A 14881-nucleotide genomic window follows, 5' to 3' on the forward strand; every position below is an offset into this window, starting at 1 on the left:
TGGAACGGACATGGGCTTGGTGCTGCCTCATAGGTCCCTGGTGCCTGACTGAGGAGCAGCCTTCCTCTTCGGCTCTGTACTGGTACAACCCCTTTCATGACTCAAGGACAGAACTGGACGCTTACCCCAGTTCCGTTTCCTGTTGTTAAGGTGTGTGTTCCAGCTTGTTAAGATATGCTTGTTGCCCTGGCTGGTTAGAATCAACGGTTAGAGTGTTGGCTCACAGACCAAAGATTTGCAGGTTTGATTCCTGGCCAATGGCATGGCATATACCTTGGTTTCGAGTTTAATCCCCAGCCCTGTTGGGGTCATGCAGGAGGCAACAAATCGATGTGTCTCTCTCACATCAATGTGTCTTTCTCTCTGTCCCTCCCTCCCTCCCTTCTTCCCTCCCTCCCACCCTTCTTCCCTCCCTCCCACTCTATCTGAAAAAAATCCATGGACGCTTGTTTCTGGCCTTCCATGTTGTTGATACTCCTCAGGCTCTGAGGCATTGACAGCCAGTGTCCATTTCATCGATATCTTCTGTGATGTTGCCCTGACCAGAGTTGTATAGGGCTCCTCTAGCAGATCCCCTGGCATCTGGTACCTTTGGGCCTGGTGAGGTTCCCCCCACCTAAAAGCTATTACAGTAAGCTGCTGTCTGTGTCTTATATAGGTGGATATGCCAGGTGTCTTTGCTGCAGTTAAGATGCACAAGTGTCTTTGGGGCCTGTGAGTCTGCTGACCCTATAAAAGATGGCCAGTCGGCAGCTTGGGGACAGCTTTTAGCCAACCAGGAGCCTGGCTAAGCCCTTGGAGATAGCTGCTCTAGGTCACAGAGTCCATCTGTGTAACCAAGTCTCATCTTCAGAGACCTAAGCACCCCTCTTTGCCTCTCTGTGCTTTACACTGTGGCTCCTGGCTCCACCCTCTACTCGAAGCCTCCCTACTCCACACAGTCAGCCTCCAGTCTGTCCTGTGTACCGGTAAGTGTCCCCTTGCCATGTCCACTGCTCTGCTCTTGGTCACCCCGTTGGTCCGGGCTCTGTGGCAGGGTTTGCTTCACATTGCTGTCGGAAGGTGGCAAGGGTACTATCTTGTGGGGAGGGCACTGGTGTGGCGCCCTTCCGAAGACAGGTCTGCTCAGTCATTTATCTTGTTGGAAATGCTCAGTGACTTAGAGCCTATCAGGTGACATCTCTCCTGGATGTCAATCTCCACGTGTGGAGTACCTGCCCCATGCCAGCCTCAGCACGTGGGTGCCGGATCCTTCTAGCCTGCTAGCCTCACTTCCCTATGAGTTGGGTCTTGATTTGTCCTTCTGCATTATTTCTCTTGCCTCTCTCTTGTGGTCCTGGTCTTATATCCCCTTGTGTGTACATCTGCTCCACCTTGGGTGCTTTGTCAGCAGGAACCTTTTTCTGCCTCCTGTGCAGGCTTAAGGAAGCACACAGGGAGCTTGGACCCCAGACTCAAACATGTAGAATGACTTATCTAGTGCTGTGGTGTGTCAGCATCATTTTATCTTTCTTTATACATTAATACAGATGTGTCCATCTCTTAGCATTTACCCTCTTTTCTGGGATTTCTTTAAGGATCACAAATCTGATTCTGCAGCCCCATGTGCATACTCTTTCAGTAGCCTGGGATGTCTTTGTTTGGAATGGTCAGAAAGCTTTGTAGCACCAGCTGGACTGGGCTTGTTTAATTCACTTGAGTGAGGCAGCAGAGCCCTGACATGTTTGTTCATTTGTCTCTCAGCAGGCCGTTGCTGGGAAGATGGGCAGGGAGACCCGTCCTGTAGGGAACAAGGCAGTCTGAGCAGAGGGCCCTGGCCTCAGAACCCAAGCTTAACATGCCCCTTCCTTTCTAACAAATGTACATGTGGAGTGTGTGTGTGTGTGTGTGTGTGTGTGTATTTATTCACATGCTTCCATTCAAAGGGAACTCAAGCTTAGCTAATGTTCACTGCTTTGTCCTAGCAGAGCATCGGCATGATGAAAATGTGATAGGATTTCATCTTTTATTGTACATGTATTGACAAATGTACTTTTAAGATGTTTTCCTCATGTGTGTGGTCTGTGTCTTCCTCTCCCCAGCAAGAAACTTTTGAAGTTGGGGCTTATCTCTTGGGTCTCACCTGAAGAACCTGCACATCCCACATAGGGACCTTTGCCTTGGGAGGGACTGAGAGACTTGTCATGGCCCCTTTGTTTTACAGAGAAGGAGAGCGGAGCTGGGGTCCCACTGCTCTTAATGCCAGAATTAGGTGGGGACCCAGGCCATTCAGAAAGCAGGAAATAGAGGCTTGCTGGCCACTTAGCCTTCTAATGTACCCTTGATTTTGTACTAATTGTGAGTTATCCCTAGGGCTCAGCCCCTCTCCCCCTTGTGCCAGGGGTGGCTGTTTTGCTTCATGGTGACCACCTTTCCTGTTCGTTCCTTCTTGTGGCCCTGCCCTCTTACTCGCTCAGCCACCTTTCATCGTTCTGCTGGAACACTCCTCCCTTGTTACCTTTCCTAGACCTCAGTGAGGCTGGTGTGCTAGGGGACAGGCCTCTCTACCCAGGGGCAGTTGCTGTGCAGGGTCTTTTGGCCAGGAACCCTGCAGGAACAGACTCATAGGTGTGTCAACATCTCCTGTTTTTGTCTTTCAGTGAGGATGCCATGAGAAAAGCTGGTGTGGCCCACAGTAAATCCAGCAAGGACATGGAGAGCCATGTGTTCCTGAAGGCCAAGACCCGGGTAAGGCCCTAGTGGGCAGAGCCCATGGCAGAGAGGCTCAGGAAGGGGAGCATGTGATGCAGACTCTGGAAGCTCCCCTGCCTGGGGAGAGGGGAAGTGACGAAGTGGCGGCCACTCACTGATCGATTACAGGCACTATCAGCTTTGCCTGCAGCACTCTGTGGGTCTTCCTGTGTGTCTATGGTATAGGTGCAGGGATATTACTGGATGGTCTCCCAGGATGCAGACCCAGCATCTGACCCCAGACCTCACTACCAGCATCTTCCATTTGTGGTTAGCACCCATGAATCCTGTAGGATGTTCACGCAGGCCCCATCTTCTCCTTTAGAAGGGACAAATGCTCTGAGTAAGAACTGGCTCTTGCCTCAGCATCAGCCTTACCAGGGGGTCCTCACCTAAGACCCACAGGGCCCTGACATTTGGGCCCAGAAGAGTTCTTGTCCCCTTTTGTTAAGTGATGAAGGTGTTGCTAGTGGAGATTGAGGCCTTGATCGAGGAACCAGACATATTACTGGTAGAGTAGTTAGGAAGGATTTCCCATGTGTGAGCCCTCATCCTGGGCTGAGCATTATGGGCTTCATGTAACCACCTCCTTCCATACATGCACTCTCCTTGGGGTGGAGCTGTTCTGGTAAAAATGAAGCAGAACAGGCACAAAGAAGCCAAGCTGCTTGTCTAAGGTTACCCAGCTCATGCAAGGTGGGGCTAATGCCCAGGGCTTTTGTTCTGCATCACACCTGCGCTGTGTTTCTTACAGATCCTGACCTCCAGCCCCTCCTCCCCCATGCATTGTGTGTGCTCTGAGCATCTTGTGCTTGAGTGAGGTGTTGGAGGTCTAAGACATGCTATGTGTCACAAATTAAAAGATGATGTTATTTATGGTCCTTGATTGGTTACTGATTTGATAAACTATCAAGACACTTATAGGTCATTTGGGGAAATTTGAGCATAGTCTGAATGTTTAGATGAGTTGATCATTTTGTGAAATGGAAAGGTAGAGATGAGAGGCTAGAAAAGGCAAGTTCCAGAACCGAAACCATCTATGCAGTTTGGTCTTAAAGGTCAGAGCACATGAGTGTGTGTTTTTGAGCACATGCAAGTGCAAGGAAGAGCTCTGAGGCAGGGCAGGAAGGGCTCTGTGCCCTAGGTATATATGATAAGCATTTTCTTTTTTTTTTTTTCTTTTTTAATAACTTCATTGAGATCTACTTTATATGCTATACAGTTTACCCATTTAAAATGTACAATTCAGTGGTCTTTAGGATATGCACAGAGTTGTTCCACCATTACCACAATCTAAATTTTAGAGCATTTTCTGCCCAGCCAGTGTGGCTCAGTGGTTGAACAGCAACCCATGCACCGAAAGGTCACAGGTTCTGTTCCTGGTTGGGGCACATACCTGGGTTGTGGTCTTGATCCCCAGCAGGGGGCGTGCAGGAGGCAGCTGGAGGAGGTTGATGTTTCCGTCATTGATATTTCTATTTCTCTCTCCCTCTCCCTTCTCTCTCTCTAAAATAAAAATAAAAATAAAAAACATTTATAAATAAAATTTAGAGCATTTTCTAAGAGAAACTTCATATCCATTGTTATTCTCCATTTGCCCTCTACCCTTAGCCCTAGGCAACCACTTATCTGCCTTGTTTGAACTTTTTACAAAAATGCACTTGTACAGTATGTGTTTTTGTGACTCACTTCTTTCACTAGCATAATATTTTCAAGGCTCATCCATGAACCATGTTGTAGCATGTACTTTATTCTTTTAATTGCCAAATATTTTATTGTATAGATGTCACATTTTATGTACTTGTCAGTTGATGAACATTGGGATTGTTTCCACCTTTTGGCTATTATGAATAATACTACTATGGACATTTGTGTACAGGTTTTTGATTTATTTCTTTTGGATATATACCAAGGAGTGGAATTGCTAGATCACGTGATAATTATGTTTAACCTTTTGAGAAACTGTTCGACTGTTTTTCCAAAGCAGCTGCATCATTTTATTTTATTTTAGTATTTATTTACTTATTTTGTTAATTCTCACCCAAGGATATTTTTCCATTGATTTTTTTAGAGAGAGTGGAAGGGAGGGGGAGAAGTTGGGGGACAGAGAGAGAAAGAGGAGAAAGAAACATCAATGTGAGAGATACATTGATTGGTTGCCTCCCACACAGCTCTGGCTGGGGCGAGGGAAACCTGTAACCCAGGCATGTGCCCTTGACCAGAATCAAACTCTCGACCCTTCAGTCCTTGGGCCGTCACTCTAACCACTGAGCCAAACTGGCCAGGGTAGTTGCATTATTTTATATTCACATCAACAGCGTATGTGGTTCTAATTTCTCCTCTCTTTGTCAACACTTGTTATTGTTTGTCTTTTTTATTATAGCCATCATAATAATTGTAAAGAAGTATCCTGTTGTGGTTTTGATTTGCATTTTCCTGGTGACTAATGATATTGAATATCTTTTCATGTGTTATTGGCCATTTGTATATTTTCTTTGGAGAAATGTTTATTCAGATCCTTTGCCCATTTTATTTTATTTTAAAGACTGCTTTATTGATGGCAATTAGTACAAGTCAATAAATATTGATCCCCAAAGAAGAATTCAGTTATTTATCTGCATACCGGTCCATAGAGAGCTGAATGAAAGTGAACCAACCAGCTGATGGCTGGGAGAATAACTGAAGTCAATCCTGCTTCTTGGGAAGTGAAGCCATAGCCAGTTGATATATAGCATATGCTGTTCCACCAACTGTAAGAATCATGGTAGCTCTATATGGAAGAGCATCAGCTACCCCACCCTTTAGATGTACTGGAATTCCATTGTCCTCCTGAAAAAGCTTTGGTTTCCCTGAAACTTTATTTTCAAACCGCTTGCGTGAAGCAGTACTTATGGTCCTCTGAGCAATCTGATGAAGAGACAGCAGATTACGCAGCATGTTAACTCAGTTACTGCCCACCAACTGCGACGGCCAAACACCGGGAATGAAAATTGTCACACTAGAACCCTCCTTTGCCCACTTTAAAAGTGGGTTTTTGGTCTTTTTATTATTAGACTGATAGAGTTCTTCATGTATTTTGGATACAAGTCTCTTATTAGATATATAATTTGCAAATATTTGGGGGATGGGATGTTTTTATTGTTTTTATTAGTTTGTATTATAATTAAAAGAGCTTTGCCCTGGCCGGTTAGGCTCAGCTGTTAGAACGTCGGGCCGCAGACCCAAGAGACCTGGGTTTGGTTCCCACTAAGGGCACGTACCTCCGTTGCAGTTTGTCCCCGTCCCCAGTTGGGGTTGTGTGGGTGGCAACCAGTTAATGTGTCTCTCTCACATCGATGTTTCTCTCTCTCTCTCTTCTTCCCTCTCTATCTGAAGATGAATGTAAAAATATCCTCAGGTGAGGATTTAAAAAAAGAGCTTTGATGAGGGCTTATTGAACTATTTCAGCTTTTGAAATGCAGAACTTGCTGGTTCAGTATTGTTTGTTATCTATTGTTTCATACCAAAGTATCCGAAAACATGGTGGCCTAAAAAATCAGTGAATTGCCCTGGCCAGATTGGCTCAGTGGTTAGAATGTCGGCCTGCGGTCCAGAGAGGCCCAGGTTCGGTTCCCACTAAGGGCATGTACCTCTCGGTTGCAGTTTGTCCCTGGCCCTGGTTGGGTCATGCAGGAGGCAGCCACTCGATGTGTCCCTTTCACGTCTATGTTTCTCTCTCTCCCTGTCTTCCTCTCTGTCTCTTCCACTCTATCTGAACAAAAAAATGGAAAAATGTCCTCGGGTGAAGATAAAAAAAAAAATCAGTGAGTTATGTCTCCTGATTCTGTGGGTCAGTAATTGGGGCAATTGGAATTGCCTGTCTGGCATTCTGCTGGTCTCACTTGTGACCTGTCATCTAGCTGGCAGCTGTGCTGGGCCAGACGGTCCATAAGGCCTTACTCCCATGGCTGTACATTGGTTTTCCCTTCACCTAATGTCTCCAGCAGCATAGCCCAGGCTTCTTACTGCATGGCAGTTGGCTCCCAAGGAGTAGGGAGTGGAAGCTTCCTGTCCTTAGAAGTCTTAGAACATCACATGAGTACAGCAAGCCCTAATTAAGGCCTGTGCAGATTCAGGAGAGGGAATCCCCTCTACCTTTTGATGTGAGCAGCGGGGTGTGTGTACCGGGAGGCAGTGGTTGTCAGCGGCCCTCTCAGAGACTGGCTACCACAGAAACTCACAACAGCTGGGGAATAAGCCTTCTATCCCAAAGTGGGCGTCTAGCAGGCAACAGCCCCCTCACTGTCTTAGCCTTTGCCTTTCTGCAGCCCACAAACCAGACCTTAACAGTTTGAGTCCCACATCCTTTGTTTAACTCCAAGAAGAGGCTCTGTTTGGAAGAGAGACATTTATAAGAAGTATTGGAAATATCCTGTCTTATTTACAGATACAGACATAGGCATTGTTGTCTGGTGCCCAGCTTTTTACTACCGCTCATGTTCCTCATGGAGCTGCATACCAGTCATTGTGGCCTTTCCTCACAGGTGGGACTTGAGAGGACTCTCTAGGTCAGATGGCACCTTGCATGCTTGTTACCTGCCCCTCTCACCTGAGACCCCATTAGAATGACTGTGAAAGAATTTAAAAGATGGGACCCCAGAATAGGGAAAAGGATGGGAAAGAGTGATATCTCTGTTTTTTTCTGGACTCTGGAATGGGCTGGGAGGTGGAGAAAGCCATAGAGAAGAGGCTGACCTAACCTTGGAACCCTGGCAAGCTGGTGAGTCCACAAGTACCTGCCCTGAAGGAAAATGGGGTGCTAAAGAGCTGCCTAGTGTACACCCCAGGGCAAGGAAAACCTTGAGTACTCTTGTCTAAAAGAATTTACCAAATTGCCAGGTGTGAGCACACGCTTCCAGTGTGAATGTTAGCAACCCAAGGTAAAACACTTCCCATTCTGTCATTAGCTGGCTCCAGGTTTAATGACCTGACCCCATTTGTTCCCTCTAAATAATGTCCCTTTGCAATGCCCTGTTCTGTGTGTTTCACCTGTGTGAGCTTATTTGAACTCACATCAGCCTTATGAAGCAGGTACAGTACCACTCTTCCCAATTTGCAGACCAGGAGGCTCAGGTACACAGATGTTAGTTAACTTGCCCAGGAAGTCACACAGTGAGGCAGAAGTAAAGCCAGAGACCGAGGAGGCTGAAAGCATCAGAAATGGGAAGCCGCTTTGGGACTTACCAAAGAGGAGGGCCTGAGCTAAACAACTAGCCAGCTGGAATCAGTGGGGAAGAGGAAATTGGGCCAGGTCCAGTGGCATTCTTAGCAAGGGAGGAGGAGAATGCCTGTGAATGTCTGATAAAGGGAGACACTTTCCTACCTTTAGCCTCTTTAAGGGCTCTCACAAGCCTAGGTTCTGGCTTTTGCTTGAATCTGAATACATCTCCTGCTACCCCTCTTTAATTGAGGATAGTTATTAGACTGCCCAAGAATTTGGTCATTAGAAGTATTGTCTTAGAGCTTAGAAGAGCACAACTGTGGACATTAAAAATCTAAACACTTGAAAAGTCTAGCATTTTCTTAACAATTGCTGAGATCTGCTAGAAGGCAGTGCTCCTTTGCTCCATTTTGTCTAATGTGTGACAGTCCGAACTCCTGCACCATCCTTAATAAACATACTTGTTTAGAAGTTTAGTTGTGAATTCTGATTGTTTATTTTTCAGTAGCTATATTTTTAATAGTTAAATTGGGGCACTGAGAGAAGTACTTTACAAATACTGTCTAGTTTTTGTGACATTTTCTCTAGTTTACCTGTGAGGAAACCAAGGTGTATACATAAGTAAGTAAATGGTAGCATGGGGTTCTTTCTTTCTTCATTTTTAATTTAAGCTGGGTAAGGAGCCCCTGGCATTTGTTTTATTATTCATTTTTTGTATGTGTAAAATACTTTATAAGCTATAAAAATAAAATGTTAAACTATGTGAATCAATGCAATACTTATCAAAGATCTCATGTTGCTGAGAACACTGGCTCTGGAGCGTCTGCTCTGGGATATGATATATTTTTCAATATGTGAGGAAAACTTTCAAATAGACTTTGTACAAAGTGACAAACAAATCCTAAGGAAATTCAAGGAACTCAGAATAGCCAAAACAACCTGGAAAAGAACAAAATAGAAAAATTCACACTTCCTAATTTAAAAATGTACTACAGAGTTTTTAAAAAAATAACTAGTATAAGGATAAACATATAGATTATTGAAGTAGAATTAAGAGTCTAGAAATAAACCTTCATATTTACTATTAACTGATTTTTTTTTTAATCCTCACCTGAGGACATTTTTCCATTTATCTTTAGACGGATTAGGACAGGGAGAGAGAGAAACATTGATGTGAGAGAGACACATCGACTGGTTGCCTCCTGTGCAACCCCGACCAGGGCTGGGGACGAACTACAACTGAGGTAGTGCCCTTGGCTGGAATCGAACCTGGGTCTCATTGGTCCACAGGCAATGCTCTAACCGCTGAGCCAAATCGGCCAGGGCTTAACCAATTTTTTTTTTTGTTTGGACATGGGTGCCAGAAGATTTCAGTGGGAAAGAAAAATAGTCTTTTCTACAACTGGATTACCACATATAAAATATTGAGGTTGCACCCTGTCTTCACACCATGTATAAAAATTAACTCAAGATAGATCAAAGACTTAAGTGTAAGAGCTAAAACTATAAAACTCTTTTTTTTTTTTTTTTGGCACGTGCCCCTAGTGGGAACCGAACCCGGGACTCTCTGGTCCGCAGGCTGACGCTCCAACTGCTGAGCCAAACCAGCCAGGGCAAACTATAAAACTCTTAAAAGAAAACTTAAGCAGACATCTTCATGACCTTTAACTAGGCAACAGTTTTTACATATGACACCAAAAGCACAAGCAACAAAAGAAAACATTAAAGGTTAATTTGACTTTATCAAAATGAAAAGCTATTGCCCTGGCTGGTTTAGCTCATCGGTTAGAGTGTCGGCCTATGGACCAGAGAGGCCTGGGTTCGGTTCCCACTAAGGGTATGTACCTCGGTTGTGGTTTGTCCCCAGCCCCGGTTGGGGTCATATGGGTGGCAGTCACTCAATGTGTCTCTCTCACATCGATGTTTCTCTCTCTCTCTTCCACCCTCTCTACCTCCTACTCTATCTGAAGATAAATGCAAAAATGTCCTCAGGTGAGGATAAAAAAAGAACTGCTACAATTCAACAACAACAACAAAAAACTAATTAAAATGTGTGCAAAAGACTTAAATAGACATTTCTCCGAAGCATTTCTCGAAAGGAGATATACAAATAAATGGTCAAGAAATACTTGAGCCCTGGCCGGTTTGGCTCAGCGGTTAGAGCGTCGGCCTGCGGTCTGGAGAGACCCGGGTTCGGTTCCCGCTAAGGGCACGTACTTCGGTTGCAGTTTGTCCCCGGCCCTGGTTGGTCGTGCGGGTGGCAGCCACTCGATGTGTCCCTTCACTTCGATGTTTCTCTCTCTCTCTCCCTCCCTCTCTATCTGTACAAAAAATGGAAAAATATCCTCAGGTGAGGATAAAAAAAAAAAGAAATACTTGAAAGGATGCTCACCATGACTAGTCATCAGGGAAATGCAAATCAAAACCACAGTGAGCTGAGTTAGTATAGCTCAGTGGTTGAGCATCAACCCATGGACCAAGAGGTCGCTGGTCAATTCCCAATCAGGGCACATACCCGGGTTGCGGGCTCCATCCCCAGCAGAGGGCATGCAGGAGGCAGCTGATTGATGTGTCTCTCTTGTTGCTGTTTCTCTCTCTCTCCCTCTCCCTTCCTCTCTGTCTAAAAAAACCCCACAGTGAGATACCACTTCACACTCACGATGGCTATAAAAGAGAGAGAGAGAGAGAGACAATAAGTGTTGGTGAAGATGTGGAGAAATTGGAAACTCATACATTGCTGGAAGGAATGTAAATTGGTGCAGCCACTATGAAAAAATGTGATGATTCCTCAAAAAATTAAACATATGACCATATCCCACAAAATCTTATGTACATAAATATTTGTAGCATCATTCATAATGGCCAAAAAGTGGCGACAACCCAAATGTTTATCAGCTAATGAATGGATAAAATGGGGTATATTATTTGGCCATATAAAGTAATGTGGTACAGTTGACCCTTGAACAGCACAGGTTTGAACTGTGCCAGTCCAATTATATCTGTTCCTTTCCCCCAATAAATACTATAAATGTATTTTCCTTATGACTTTCTTAATAACATTTTCTGTTTTCTAGCTTTATTGTAAGAATATCACATATAATACATATATAAAGTGTGTTAATCTACTGTTTATGTTATCAGTAAGGTTTCCAGTCAGCAGTAGGCTATTAATAGTTAAGTTTTGAGGGAGTCTAAAGTTATACATGGATTTTTTTTACCATGTCAGGGGGTCAGCGCCCCTAACTCTTGCATTGTTTAAGGCTCAACTGTACTGATACATGTTACAACATGGTGAACCTTGAAAGTACTATGCTAAGTATAATAAAACAGTCACAAGGGTCCTAGCCAGTATACTCAAGTGGTTAGAGCATCAGCCCAAGGGCCAAAAGGTCACGGATTCAATTCCTGGTCAGGGGCATGTACCTGGGTTGCAGGTTTGATCCCCAGCCCTGGTCAGGGCATATGCAGGAGGCAACCAACTGATGTGTCTCTCTCACATCTGTTTCTCTCTCCCTTTCTCCCTCCTTCCCTTCCACTCTCTCTCAAAATCAATGGAAAAAATATCCTCAGGTGAGGATTAATAACAGTTGTCACAGGAGACCACAAAGTATATTTGCATTTGTATAAAATGCCCAGAGTAGGCAAATCTATAGATTAGTTTCCTGTAGCTACTATAACAAATTATTATGACTTATTCCTGGCTGGTGTGGCTCAGCAGTTGACCGTGGACCCATGCACCAAGAGGTCACCAGTTTGATTCCCAGTCAGGGCACATACCCAGATTGTTGGCCAAATCCCCAGTGGGGGGCAAGCAGGAGGCAGCCAGTCTGTGTTCCCTCTCATCAATGTTTCTATCTCTCCATTTCCCTTCCTCTTTCCCTAAAATCCATAAAGAAAAAATATGACTACAGATTTGGAGGCTCCATTCTTTGGGCCCAAGGCTTTGGCCTCTTGGCCCAAGGCTCTGCTCTTGTGGTCATCTTTCCTTTTCTTAAAGACTAGCACATGTGTGCAGCTGAGTAGCTTTATAGTCTGTTTCCTTCCTGTGGAATTTTGGAAGTCTGATACCCTTCTTTGATTTCATCCAGTTTCTGTCCCTTTCAGTCCAATCTGGCAGTGTTTCTGCTGGTATAACACTAAAAAACCTGATGGGTCTCCTGTGTATGTGACAAGATTCATGTCATTAGACAAGAGGTTTCTCCTCAGATTTTTCCTGGATAATTTCCTCCCTATTCCTGACTTCTGTGAAATGATTGAAGGAATTCATGAATCACATGCCTAATCTCTTTGGCACCAACAAAATATGTCCAGCCACACCCATGGACTTCTCTCCAGGGCACACTTTACTAACAGTGAATCTCCTGATTTTAGCATTTTGTGCAATCTGAGTAGCCTGGAAATTTCCCAAATCATCAAGTGCAAGTTCCTTTTTATTTAATAGTTCGTCCCTCAATTTATTTCTTTCCTCTCACATTTTACTACAAGCAGCAAGAAGAAATCAGGCCAGCTTGGAAGGCTACTCAACCAAATAATCAGCTTCATTGCTTATAAGTTCTGTTTTCTATACAACTCGGCAAAACTTTATGCTGCTATATAAGATGCTCTTTGCTTTAGTTTGTAATAACACATTTCTCATTTCCTCTGAGTCCTCAGCAGAAACACCTTTAACATTGCTTTTTCTACCACATTCTGTTTTTGATGATATATGGATTCTCTAAGATGATATGAGCTTTCTCTACCAGGTTTCTCACTTTCTTCTGAGTCCTAAGTGGCAGAACCTATAATATCCATGTTTCTGCCATCAGCATTCTTTATTGCCTGAGTCCCTTTTGCCTGCCCCTTATTTCTTGTGAACTGGGTGTTAGGTTGAAAGAGTAGAGGGTGCAGTGGTCTTGTTAGCAGGAATCTGCCTGATATGATGCATCATTTATTTTTTAAATTTTATTTATTTATTTATGTATTTATTTATGTATGTATTTATTTATTTAAATTTTTGGGAGAGGGAGAGAGAGAACGAAACATCAGTGAGGGAACATCGATTGGCCGCACGCCTGTCATTGGGAGATTTGGGCCACAACCTGGGCATGTGCCCTGACCAGGAATCGAACCAGCAACCTATTGGTGCATGGGTTGACGCTCAGCCACTGAGCCACACTGGCCGAGCGTCATATTTTTATTTCTGGGTGTCTCAATTTTCCCACAAGGCTACAGTTGGTTAGGACTTTAGAGAGTGAGGGGGCCTGACACTTCTCTTATGGAGTTCCCCATTCATTTATCATTCAATGATTCCATCATTTAACTGGGCATTGCAAAATGGTAACTGTCCCTACTTCTGGCTTTTCTTCCACATTTATAGATGGAATGTTTCTATAAAGAAGGGTTTTCTTTCATCAACTAGGGCTTCTTGGTTGCTTGAAACACAACCTGTGGAGGACCACCAGGAATACTTCCCTGACCATAGATTCTTTTCAGGGCAAGGAGTTACTGCTCTTGATACCCCCAGAGAGGACAAATGGGGTTTGGGATTGGGGGTGAGAATGGGTTCTCTTCCTATGAGTAACAAACATGAGCTTGGGGCACTGTATCTAGTGTGTTTCAGTCCACTGCTGCCGTTCATTTTGATGCTTAGATGATCCCATCCTCACCCAGTGGCAGCGCTGAAGCACCCTCCCATCCCTCTTGGGGTCCCTTATCATGACCCATTTTGTCTTTCATAGCTTGCTTGCATCTCAGCCTAAAATCAGCCATTCCTCTAAGCAACCCTGGTTCCCCTTTGAAGGTGAAATGGTATTTAGAGCTTGCTGTACTGACACTGGGCTGTTCATGGCGTCTGCGCCTTTTTGTGAACAGAGCTAAGAACTAATGTTTTTGAGAAACAACAACCTCAAAATCCCCATAATTTTACACTGATGTTTCTAATTCAGATTTAACCTTACAGGGTTTTACTTTCATTTTAAACATGTATCTTTTCTCTTACTATGAATATCTTGGCTTCTGATATAATTAGCATAATTGCTTACTCTAAAATACTGTCAGAATACAGACTAATATTATCACTAATATTAGTAACAAATAATAACAAAATGTGGAATGAAGTTTAAGATTTCTTTGCAGCTCTTTTTGTCCTCAAATGTATTCCTTCCACTAAGATCGTGCGGGTTTTTGTTTTATTTTCAATTTTTTTAAGTGAATAATGAAAAAAAAATTATTTTCCCTATTTGATTTTGACACCAACTTGATATCCAGCTCATACTTTGGCTTATTTTAAATGTTTATGAATTGTACTTATTTCTTTTCATTTGGTTTTATCTTCAACTTGTTAAAAGATTTACACGCTTCCAATGTGAAAACCATATAACAAGGTGGGAAGTCTCATTTCCAGCCCAGTTCCTGATATCTCTGGGGGTAACTGTTGATCGTCAATTTTGGTTTATCCTTCTGGCATTTGTTTTTGCAGATATAAGCAAATATATATATTTAGATTCCCCGTGTCTTATACAAAAGGTAGTGTTTAGCATATAGTGTATGGCATGTAGTATTTTATATGGAGTGTGTGTGTCCCTCCTGCTGCTCATTCTACATCTGTGTGGGGAGATATTTTTCCCCCTTATCGTGGAGCCCTTGTGCAAGACTTGTACAGGTCAGGCAAGTGTTTAAATTATATAAAGTACCCCCCGCCCCCTACATTTCTGTCTTCTCATCTACAAACCAGGCATGTTAGTAATATCTGCCTCAGTGGGTGGTTGGAAGAATTAAATGCATTAATTTATGTAAAGTGTTTATAGCACCATATAAATGCCAGAGTGTTAGCTGCTATTGTCTGCAGTCTGAGAGGACCCAGCCTCACCTGCAGCCTGGACATGCCAAGTTTATGATGTCAAGTAGGGGAAGTGGTGAAGACTTGAGTGAATATAAGGGAGGTTACATGCTTTTCAGCTCTTTTCCTGGAAG

The 14881-nt window shown here is 43.7% G+C and overlaps 2 protein-coding genes across 6 annotated transcripts in view; one reads left to right on the forward strand and one right to left on the reverse strand.

The window, feature by feature from the left end:
* MED15 (mediator complex subunit 15) overlaps positions 1 to 14881 on the forward strand; it is an 80421-nt gene that overhangs the window by 24838 nt on the left and 40702 nt on the right. For all 5 annotated transcript variants that reach the window (XM_036277040.1, XM_036277041.1, XM_036277042.1 and 2 more), the window contains one exon: positions 2640 to 2727. In XM_036277040.1, the coding sequence (XP_036132933.1) occupies positions 2640 to 2727 (88 nt within the window). Of the gene's footprint in view, positions 1 to 2639; positions 2728 to 14881 lie in introns of those variants that run through there.
* LOC118640175 (cytochrome c oxidase subunit 7A2, mitochondrial-like) lies at positions 5350 to 5667 on the reverse strand. Its single transcript, XM_036277051.1, has one exon. The coding sequence runs from the start codon at positions 5665 to 5667 to the stop codon at positions 5416 to 5418; it is 252 nt and encodes an 83-aa protein (XP_036132944.1). The 3' UTR covers positions 5350 to 5415.

This window comes from Molossus molossus, unplaced genomic scaffold, assembly GCF_014108415.1.
Source record: "Molossus molossus isolate mMolMol1 unplaced genomic scaffold, mMolMol1.p scaffold_m16_p_22, whole genome shotgun sequence".
NCBI classification, from domain to species: Eukaryota; Metazoa; Chordata; class Mammalia; order Chiroptera; family Molossidae; genus Molossus; species Molossus molossus.

Coding starts and splice junctions, on each gene's coding strand:
- LOC118640175 (XM_036277051.1), bottom strand. CDS start 5,667: ATGCTGCGTAATCTGCTGTCTCTTCATCAGATTGCTCAGAGGACCATA.